We start from the raw sequence: 12,148 nt of genomic DNA on the forward strand, positions 1-12,148 counted from the left end.
CATGCTTTCTAGTATGCAAACAAAGTGATACTTACCAGATATTGAGAATAATATCCTTTCTACTGCTTTTTAATCCATTTAGTAAGTGCCATACTTGATCTAGAAACTAGCACAACAAGAGATAAACTACACGTATCAAAACATTTCTTTCACAGAAGGTCTAGTGACCAATCTTTATCATAGAAATGCATCTGATTTCTTTAATTGCTAATACATATAATTCAATATACTTTAGCAGCCACTCCATTACTTAACCCATCACCAACTATTACCATCCAAAGAATCACCATTCACTTTGGTTTTTCTCACACTTGAATATTTAGCCTTCTTTTGGATTTCCTATATTCTACAGCTAAATCACTACTAAACCAGCAGGTCACGTACTTGCTCATGGAATAGAAACAAGAGAAAGCTGAAATTCTGAGAGGTCTCAGAGAAGACTGATTAGTGAACATTAATAACAAGCCAAAAATCTTTTCTCCTGAGCAGACAATAACTACATACAGAAGTCGTCACTTTGATCTTCAGAAAGGCAGGGAAGGGGGAAAACCAGAGGCTAACCCTGTTACAGGCCCATTTATTACGGGTCTGAGTGGAAACTTCATGATTCTAGATTTGAATTTACTCAATCTACACCAAAACTGCATACATTAAAAAGATCAGTGAAGCTGGAAATGGGCTAGTGCTTTTCATGTCTACCTCTGTAGGTAGGTTCCTCTAGATCAATTTCGACATAACGCAGCAGAATAGCAGATAAGCACTCAGATACTGTTCTTTCTGGTACTTTGAACACAGACTTCCACAAGAGCCAAGAAAATCTATACCAACACTTTCGTTTGCAATCTTAGCTAACACATCCAAACCTAAATGCGTGTATACGGCTCATTTCCCTCACTATTTACAGGTGGCTTAAGGCATGGTGGGAAGCTTCCTCTATCTGTAGTTTTATGTTTAAAAAGAAATGTGGTTTCAGTCTCTAAAACCCTACCTAGCATGTTGCACAAAGTCAGCCCTCAGCAACAAGTAGGGAAAGGGAGAGTAAAGGATAAAGAATAAAAATTGCAATCAAATCTGCTGAACAACATGGATATGCTTTGAGGTGACCACAGATCACAGAACATTTTGAAACAAAATTACAATATGCCAGTTCAATCAGAAGTGCTTTCCATCATCATCCCTTCCATTTTATACATTATGAAAACTACTGGATAAGGAGAAATAAGTACAAATCACAGGTCCCAAACTATAAATTCAAGAATACATACAATTCGTTTCGGTTCAGCTAAGTAAGACAGAAAGCCTTCTCCAAAAATAAGCCTCTAAATTACCTTAAAAGGGCCTCACAGATGAGGTGGTTAGCCGAGTACTCCTCCAAAGCCTCCCTCTCAGAAGCCAGTATGGGTAAGGAAGCCTGCACATGCATTCTGATCTGCACCAGCCATGTTCAGCACCAACACCTCATTCTTTGAGGCTGAAAGGAGCTGCAGCTTGAAGGAACTGCAGCTTTAAGCACTTTCTTTGTGCATCGCAAAGCTGCCTTTCTCAGCTACAACAGGCATGGGAATGGGGTGTCTTCCAAACCACCATGGCTGTAAGAGAGGGAGCGGGCCACGTGCAGGGGTTATGCTACCCTTCCTTGAAGACAAACAGACATACAAGTTCCAAGATGAGACAAAAACAGATCAGCCCAGGAAGCTATATTAGTCCTTCTTGATACCCATTCTTCATTTGGAGTATGAAGCTTGAGACCCCTAATTTTTAGCAGCTCTTAAGACAGAAGCATCTGCTGTAGCCTTTCCTAAATATCAGCATCAGAAAGCAATTAAAAGGTCCTTAAAACATGTGACTTAAAGCCCAATAACCTGAGAACATCAAGTAAAAATATATTCAGCAACACCTATTAAAAAAAGAACAAGACAAAAGAATATAAATTAAAAGAAAACATGACTACCATCACCAGGGTAAGACAGAATCCAATTTAGCTCAATAACTGGGGGAATCAGAAGGGATGACCGCACTATCTCCTAATTCTATATCCAAGCAGCATGGAAGCTTGAAGAGGTGAGAAAAATATAGCTGTTACATCTGAAGAGTCTCCAGCGATGACTGTTGAAAAGTATGCGTTCCTTCTGTGTGAATGAACAATTCCTTGAAGGAAAATATGCACAGGCATGCACATATTTACTCACGCATATAACTAAATAAATTTTACCTGAGCAGGAGGTACAGCAGCTGCTGGTAAAGGATTAGAGATCATTGGACCGAAGATATCCAGGTCATCATTCAGCGCTGTGACAGCAGCAGTGCCTCCATTTGTAATAGATGCTTCAGCTGGACCATCTTAAAAAGACAACAGAATCACATTTAAAGTGAAAATTGTTAGTATTTTAACAGCATGAGAATAATTACAGCTGCCCACTCCCACCTACTCCGCCCCTATATCAAAGATGCATTCAGTTTCAGAGATAAGGCATTTTTCAGACTGCTATTGTTCAGATTTTGTAAGGACTTCTTTCCCTAAAAAGATGGTATACTAACGTGCTTCAGGAAAAAAAACTACCCCAAACCAAAACACTTAAAAGACTTCCCCCAGACAGCCATGACAATTTATCAGTACACATTATTCATTTTTCAAGCGTCTTTTTCAAGCACACCAATATTTTGAGTGAGAATTTAAATAGATGTCTTACTGAGAAGGCCCCACCTTGGTAGCCATGTATCAGACAAAATACACTGATTTGGGTTCTTGAATTAAAATTTGTGGTTTAGAATCCATAAAGTTATTCTTGATATGCTAATTTACTCAAGGGTACATAATTAAACTTCGCATTAGGAAAAAAGTCCATCCTTCCCCCTTTTTCAAAAGTACTTTGCACTGACTTTATTCTATAGCTCCACATGAACACCCCTGCCAGGCACACTGGGCTAATTATCCATAGGAACCTACGGCTCTTGCTTTGTACAGCGTTAACCTTCTACAGCCTTGGTGCTTGTAACTGTTTTAACACATGTTTAGTGATCTAGGTGAAAGTGAGTATGTGTAGGACAAAAAAAAGGGCTGAGGAATTACATTTTTAAGGAGAATTGTGAGAAAATACTTTAAAATACGTAGGGACAAAGACACCGCAAAATGTGCCAAAGTAACAGAGCAACCATTTCTCACTTGATTTTAAGCTGGCCAAGAACAAGTGGAAAGAATTGGCTAATTAGTTTTATTCCTAAGCATATCACAAATGTGTTGCCATTACACAGAGCTCAACAAATACAAAGTTGAGTATAGATTCTGCTGAACACTCTGACGACTGCATAGCATTAACAGCAAACTTAAGAAAGCTTCTTTAGGAAAAATAAAAAGTTAAGTCTCAAAGCATCCAATACTTACTGCTGAAGTCAGGCTTCTCTGGCAGAACAAACTAGCTGAATTAAGTCAAAACTCTCTCTCCAACTGAAACATTACCATGACAACTGGCATGGCTGGTTATACGTCACAGGAGGATAAGTGTTCTAAAACCCCTAGATTACAGTACACTGAAAAAACTACTACTAAAATGATTACACAATTACTACTTAATGCTTTAGCATGTTTAAAGAACAAATTTCGTTCTAGCTGCATGTGTTGTATCCACTGTTCTCATTATTCAGAGTAAGTTTCTGTAAAGGAAATTTTCACTTACCTAGCATCCTAATTAAAGGATTCAGGTTTGTTTGTTTTTTTTAAAGTCACACAATTACAGATAGGTAGCTAACTTCAAATATATCCATCAGAAGCTCCTGACATACCTTTACAAACTAACATAGGAATATATTCCAAATGTAAATGACAACAGAATACAGATCGCCACTTTAAAACTTTAAAAAGCATCAAGTGTTCAAGGAATGTGTGGACGAGGCATTGTGGGACATGGTTTAATGGGCATGATGGTGTTGATTGATGGTTGGACTTGATGATCTTACAGGTCTTTTCCAACCTTAGTGATTCTGTGACATCAAAAAATAGTTACTATACATTTAAGGAAAACAGTCACTTCCTCCTTTTACTAAACTGTAAGAAGTTATTTTCCAGTGTCCTACACCCATGACAGTTATCTGCCTGAGTGAAAAGATCCATTTCAAGAACAGAGGTCAGTCACCGGAGTATCAGCATTAACAGTTCAGTGATAACACACGAAACGTATGTCTTACTACCACAGAGAAACATGTAAGGCTGAAGGCAGATGTGAGGTTTAGGCATATTAAAGTTTCTAAAACTCTAATGAGAAGTGGTCTGATTAGTAAAGAGCATGGTCAAGATGCAATATTTAATTAAAATCAAATCATAGGAAGCTTCCAACACTTATTTAAAATAATACAAATCCATCTCTCACATAATTGCAGCATTCTTTCCCATCTGCTAAAGAAAATTGCAGAAGAATCAGTATTTCATTTTTCTAAGAAAAAAGACATAATAGAAAAAAAAAGAAATAATATATAATAGAAAAATTTAATAGAAATAATAGATAATAGAAAAAAAGAGTAAGTTTATTACTTAGAAAGCAGCTTTCCTTTTGCTCTCCTCTACTTTTATAAGAATACAAATAACTGGCAGACTATAGCAAGATTTGTCTCCCTGCATGTTGAATATTATAATTTTTCATTACTTTGCTCTGCCACGTGCAAACTCACTACAGTTGGAAACTACCCTTCCTGGTAGCCCAGGATGTTGACAAGTTGGAACAAAACAGCAGAAGCAGTAAGAAGCACCAGTCAATTCACCACTTGACTGAGGAAACTATCACAGAAGACTGACAAGATTTTTGGCTGTTAACTCATAGGAGAAGGCACTGCGTTCTGAAACGATCCGTTCAGAAGATCACCACTCAGAGATGTCTCCTCATTTCTGTCTGCCTTCCAACTCCAATGGAAGGTAGCTCCCCTTTAGCTGCCTTCCATGAAAGTATTTATTTATTTTAAAGATAAAGACTAATGTGGAACACCTCAGAAGCTACCACCATCCATGCATATCCGAATTCGGTCTTACTGTAGAGATGCTAACCTTCATGCCTTAGTATGTATAGGAAATGTAGCACAGCTGTAGCTGCTACAGAAACCACAACTTTGAACTGACTTCGTTATATGTAAAATCCCCAGCATATTTTTTAAGCACCTACCGCACCTTTTTCATACAGGGAATTATGAAACAACCAAGCGGAAGGGTGCTGGCTTGCAATTCTTTGAGAGCTATATGCTTGCTTTTGTGACTGTTTCAGATACACAAATTATTTTGTACTCTAATTTAATATCAATGGCAAGCAGACTCAGTAACAAGGACCAAAATACCTTGAAGGCAGGGATACAAGGACAGAAGTGAGTGACATTCACAAGAAAATGAACCTCAGCAAATGTATTTATTGCCCAAACTTGTGCAAAGTTTGTGAAGATAACTATGCTGACTGCAAGGACTAAAAAAGACCCAACTCCACAAAGGCAAAATGGCCATGGGAATGGCTTGGCAATATTAGAACTTCTATGCTAAGCAAACAGTGTGAGTGGCTTGAACAATGATCACAGGAGTGAAGTAGTAATGAAATGGGCTGAGATGGCTACGTCATGATTTGACTTTCCTGGGAGGATTGCCATTCCTACAATTCTGAAACGCAAAATTACAAACTCATCTATGATTATGACAAAGCTACATCTTAGCTACAAAAGTCATCTCCTTCCCTTACTTCTGTTCTGATGAATGGAAGACAGTGGACAGCAAAATGACTGTACATATAATACGCTCCACCATTCCATCCACACCAGTGCTTTAAGATATGTGCAAATAATTATACTGGCAAGTTAAGTAACAAGATTCTTCCGAGGTTATTCTGTAGACAGGCAGTTCCAAAAACATCTCTCTGAAGGTTCACTGTTTCAGATAAATTTAGGAATATACCGTGCATAATTTTCATGCAAAAGCATTGCCTGGAATTAATAATTTAGTGTTCTCATTTTCTCAGTGAGGCACACATATTATAAAAAAAGTCTCTCGTCATATTCCAAAGTGGTTCAGTTTCCCTAAATGTAAAAAAGCTTAACAAATAAGACTGAATTTAAACATAATCATTTACTAAAACAAGCATTTCACATGTTGAGAACATTCATGGGAGAACACATTTGCAAGAACATAGTATTTTTCAAGTATCTAATATGCTGCTTATAAATTAATACTATGAAAGCCTAGGTTTTTGCCAGATCGCTTCTGTAAGTGTTATTTGGTAATGTACATACCTTTCACCTCTTACTGAGTTTTACGCTAAAAATAAGTATTTCCCTGTCTGTATCAGTGCAGAAACCAGACATTTTGAATTACTGATTCCTCAAAAATGTAATGGTTAGAATATTTGTATCTATTAAAAAGCGACTCCAAAAACATTTTCCCCCCATGAAACTAAAAGATTCCAGAAGGAGCTAAATTTCAGAATACAGAAGAAACCTAACAGTGTTTTCACTCCAAGTTATTACTTGCAGCAATATTAATATATTCATTTAAGTGTGTGTATATATATATATGCAGGCATACACAAACTTGCAGACTTGAATATAATTCACACTTCTTTATAGACATTACAGATATTCTTAACTTCAGTGCACCAGGGCATGGATTAGGACATACGTCTTCCTTTCCCTCCCCATATTAAAATATTTCTTTAGTATAAGAAAGATGCTCCGGTGGAGTTCTGAGCTCTAAATTATTCTAAGTATATTACTTTTCATTCAGCTTTTGCTGCCTACCATTAAAAAATGTTTGGAAGAGGTGGCGTGTATCTGACAGAAGGAAACGTGGCTGTAGTTCTTCCAGCAAACAAGTAAAAATCAGACTAAGTTATATAGGCCTGTCTGAATATTTTGAGAAATTTATAGTTTTAACCAACAGAATTCTTATTATGGAGACCATCACAGAATTACTTCTGAACACTTCACTTTTGATTAAAAGTACTTCCATCGCTTTTCTGGAGAATGCATCCATAGCTAGGAATGAAGTATTAGATCTGGCAGAACTCATTGCAACGACAGCGTAGGCAAGGCAGAGCTTCCACGCTCAGTCAGAGAAGATAACGTGGAAAGATGCTGGTTTTCATTGTTGATCCTAGCTGTGGTCCCAAAACTGCTTTTTACGTTTATGACAATATGACAGACAATATCTAACTGCTGTCTGCCGTACTGTGCAACAGCAGGTGCTGCTTCTGCTTTCAGATTAGGAAGTCTTGTTTAATTTGGTAGTGGAAACAAAAGCTATTCACCAGGATATAATAAGTGAAGGGTTCCAGTGAAATTTACCTTTATCGTGCTTTTCTGCATATATTTTGTTAATGCCTGACATGACAATTTCCAACTCAGTGCTGCCTTCTGTTATGAAAGCTTTCACATGCAGCATTAATTCTTGGTATATTTATCTGTACCAACAGTGAGAATACCCAACAGAAGAGCTTCAAAGGAGCAGCAAGAAAGGCAAGAGCAAGAAAGATGATCTGCTCTTAAAGTTTGCATTGTGTTTCTGAAACTAATTTTCTGTGGGGCAAAATATTTACAAGAACTTTGTTTCTAAGCTGCCATGTATTTTTATATATACAATCATTTATGACAGCCATACTAAGACTTGAAATGAAGGGAGAGATGATTATTTTGAATATGCATATGATTATTTATTACACCAAATTATTAGAAAGGCAGCACTGAGAGAAATAGTTCAATACTTTAAACAAAATCTTGTGCAAAGACACAATCAACGTTTTTCTGTCCCAAATTACTGTGGAATTATTTACTGCATTACTAAAATTTTAATTACTGCTAAAACCTTTGCAGATGTGAAAAACCATTCATAGGGAGGCTATTTCTGTATGATACTTATTAAAATAAAATGTAGAAAGCCAGAAAGCTAACAACGCTGTATGCCTCAAGTGGTTGTAAACATTTTCATTTTGGGTAGAAATGTTGCATACTTAAGCATAATCTTAACATAGCAGCAATACTATAAATGTTAACATGCATCTATATATGCATATATGATATTTAGTATTTATAAATGTATTTTTTTATTTCTTAAATGCAGCTTTCCAACTTATGACCAACCATGCTGCTTTGGTACTTACTAGACAGTACTGACAAAAGTACATTTCTCAGATATGCAACATTCAGCTACATTTCATAATACGATTAAGCTCTCAAAACTTTACAGAATTCCTTCAGAGAATATTTCCCCCACACAAGCAGACATACAGCTTTTAGCATATCACACTTTACCTCCAACCATGCCAGATGAGTGCTCCACACATCATGTTCAGTTAATAACAACAATATAATAAATCTCTTTTCTCCTGGTCATCCATTATAACTTACTACAACGGTTATTCCAGAATGTGCAATTGTCTATTTTATGAAGGGCACATCTAAACATGGTAAATGATGCAGAATATGTAAAATGCACTTTCCTTCTTTCTGATAATTCTATAAGGTAATATAGTTTAAAAATATTTCTTTTTTTTCTGTATGCGGAAATAATTTCTAAGTAACATACCTTGACAACCAAGAATAGTCCAAAACTGCCTGTGTAATATTCCAAGAAAAGATTCCCACTATCATACATAGGTATCATACAATTTTTACAAGTATTTTTAAAAACTGTTTTTATTTACATCAACCTGGTATAAGTGGAGACATCCTACTTGTCAAACAAAACCCCAAAATATCAAGCAGCACAGAGAGTGCGGTTAACACCACTGGGATGAAAATACAGCACTGCCAATGACTTAAGTGCTGAAGAACTTTGGTTTACATGCTATGACTTTCAAACTGAAAAATAATCCCCCTATTAAAAATTAATGTTATAAAATCCCATATTATTGATTTTAGCATCAATTTCAAGTCTACATATTCAGTAGGGCACATTCTCATTGTGGACAAGATCCAACTAATTGTAGAGATAATTTAAAAAGCTGATTCAGTTTTAGCCTACAGAAACAGGCTGTGATTTCTCATAGCTCAGGAAGACAGGGAAGGAATTTGGGGTTGCACAGCAAGAACACTAACACTATTGCTTGTGGGGAACATAAGAATATTTAGCTTGTACATGTCCATTTCCCCACCATTCTGTGTGTACTGAACTAAAATCTACTCTGAATCAAAAGGACAAAAGCCACAAATGTTTATGCAGCTGGATCATCAAAAACTAAATATCCAAACACAATCTTAATAATAAACCCACTGAACAGGAATTCGAGGGAACCACAGGAATCTATTTAAAAAGGCTCAGAAGAAACACAAACATGATAGTACAGTCACTGAGGATATTATGCCTCTTCTGCTATTACAAGATTTAAAGATACAATTTGCCTAGGCATATTATCTTGAGAATTTTGCAATTTGTAAAGAAAAATAAAAAACAATTTATTTTTAGAAAATGATCTTGTCTAGCTACAATTACCCCTGGGTAGGTCGTATCTCACAGGATGTTTACCTTCTGATGAGGTCACTATTAAAAACCCAGATGAGACCAAAAAAGCAATGACCCAAAGGTTAAGCCCATTCCCAAAGCTAGCACTGAGGCTTACTCAAGAAAATACTTTGCAAGAGGCTGGGGTGCTTTGAAAGCCAAAATTATTCTAGCATGCATTGTGATCCATTAAAATGACTTAATCTGCTATCACAAGCGATTCTGATCTGCCCTAGTAAAAGCTACTACTGTTCTTCATTTGCAGAAATGAAGTCCTAAGAGAACGAATCCTCATTAGAAACATGTCCACTCAGTAAGAAGAATGAGCTATGCAATCATATCCATTTTAACATTGTTTGGTATGACATATCAAACATTTTAATCAGCAGTACGCCACTGCAGCAACAAAAGCAAATGGGATTCTGGGCTGCGTCTGCAGTGGCATTACTAGCAGAGATAGAGATGCGATCATCCCACTCTACTCAGCGCTTGTCAGGCCACACCTGGAGTCTGTGCCCAGTTCTGGTCCCCACAATTCAAGAAAGATGCGGACTGGAGAGGGTCCAAAAGAGGGCCACGAAGACGGTGAAAGTGCCGGAGAACCTGCCCTGTGAGGAAAGACTGAAGGAGTTAGGTCTTTTCCACCTGGAGAAGTGAAGGCTCAGGGGGGACCTCATCACAGTATTCCAGTACTTATAAGGTGGCTACAAAAGGACAGAGGCTCTCTCTTCACAAGGAGCCACATGGAGAAGACAGGGGGCAATGGGTGCAAGTTGCACCGGGAAAGGTTTCATCTCGACATGAGAAAGAAATTTTTTACAGTGAGATCAATCTCTGGAACAACCTCACCACAGATGTGGTAGAGTCCCCATCACTGGAGATCTTCAAGATGCGATCAGACAGGATGCTAGATAATCTCATCTAGGCTCCCTTTCCCATACACTGGACAAGATAGTCTTTCAAGGTCCCTTCCAACTCAAGCTATTCTATGGTTTTATGATATATTGGGTTGAAGTGATCTTTCTTTTAATACTATCTGAAGTAGTCTACTGGAGACATTAATTAAAAGACAACTCTCCAAATGAAATAAGCAGGTCTGCTCTCATTAATACATAATCTCATTTGCAGCTCAGTGGATTCCAAGTGATACTAGCTTATTACACTGCCTTTCAATTTGTTACTTGAAAGATCTTTAAACACTCCCTCCTCTAAAATTATGTTTTGTTAACATACAAATTATAAACTTTGCCCTTTGTATATATCACTATGCTTCCTTACACTGAAGAAGCACAGCTGTTGAACACCAATTATAATACTCTTTCTACTGCATATTACATCTCAAGTTAGCCTATGCAATCTGAATTCATTATCATATCATAAAACAGTGTTACCAAGATTCTTTTCAAATCATGACTAAAAGGATACAGAAGCCTGACAATCTCAGAAGCACATATGGATTAAATTTTAGTTCTTAATTACGTTGTTTGTCTGGTAAAGGAAAATAAAGGCGAATCAGCTTTCCATTAAGTCTGAATTACTTCTGGTTTTAATAGGTTCATTCTACACCCATAATTAACTTCTACTGTGTTAATTAATATTTGCTTGCCTATGGTAGCAGATTACTTGGAATGAGGTATGGATCACAACACATACATAACTGGTACAAAAAGCCTATTTTACAGCTACTCTACATCCAGAGGGAAAATAACATGCATTTTGAATGACAGTGTGAATTCTAAAACAGGGAAGATGTTTATTGTTTTGCTGCAACATTATTCATACCTTAAACCCAAAAATTAAAAAACAACAACAAAACATTTTTCTACAAATTCAAGTTTTTAGAACAATTACATCTAAAAGACTTATCAGCCTCCTCCAATATTCTGTAAAAACTATGTAGAAATTTAAGAATAACCATTATATTGATATAAATTGAATATTCTAATATCCACTCACAAGTCTAAAAATTTTCCTAACAGTGAACAAGAAAAGAGATTAAAAATAGTTGTTCTGGTATTTCATTCTTCCAGTTCCATTTTAAGATTCTATCCAATGGAAAAAACACACTTACAGTCACACTAGATAAATAAAAGGCAGATTTTATGAATATGGCCTTCAACAAGTAGAGAAAAAGCATAAAAATCCAACAGTATAGCCAGACAGTATAAATTAAATTATTTGGGTCCAAAGCGGTTTATTTACAAAACAAATACACAGTTACCTACCAGTCAGAAAATAAAAGGTATATTAGATAAAAATGAATGATGGTCACAGTCAGTACACAACACTGAAACACCCAAGACATTAAGTTTTACAAGATACTAGTCAGCCGCAGTCCAACAGTTTATTGTTCTTTTTACTAATATAGGGATTTTATGATATAAGGTATTTTACAGATACACAATTCAGATGACCTCAGCATTTTCATTAAGAAGTACACTTGTACCATAAACATTGAAATACCACAATCCATGAGCCCTTTGAAGATCACTTTGATAACTTTCCCTTCCCACAGGAGCTCATTACTCTCCTTAGCAAAACACAAGTATTGATACACACAGATGCCTATGGCATTTTCCTTTATAGTTTCAAATTCATATGGACTGAATCTTACAAGTTTCAAATTCAGCTAATGATCAGTAAGCACAGAGAAAATAAAAGTATATTTATTAAAATATAAAATTACGTATCTGT

The 12,148-nt window shown here is 36.4% G+C and overlaps 1 protein-coding gene across 4 annotated transcripts in view; it reads right to left on the reverse strand.

Annotated features, from left to right (window-relative positions):
- Positions 1–12,148, reverse strand: part of SMAP1 (small ArfGAP 1) — a 108,715-nt gene that overhangs the window by 14,412 nt on the left and 82,155 nt on the right. For all 4 annotated transcript variants that reach the window (XM_059835928.1, XM_059835929.1, XM_059835926.1 and 1 more), the window contains one exon: positions 2,213–2,340. In XM_059835928.1, coding sequence (XP_059691911.1) covers positions 2,213–2,340 — 128 coding nt within the window. The remainder of the gene's footprint in view (positions 1–2,212; positions 2,341–12,148) is intronic.

The sequence above is a fragment of the Gavia stellata genome, chromosome 2, assembly GCF_030936135.1.
Source record: "Gavia stellata isolate bGavSte3 chromosome 2, bGavSte3.hap2, whole genome shotgun sequence".
Taxonomy (NCBI): domain Eukaryota; kingdom Metazoa; phylum Chordata; class Aves; order Gaviiformes; family Gaviidae; genus Gavia; species Gavia stellata.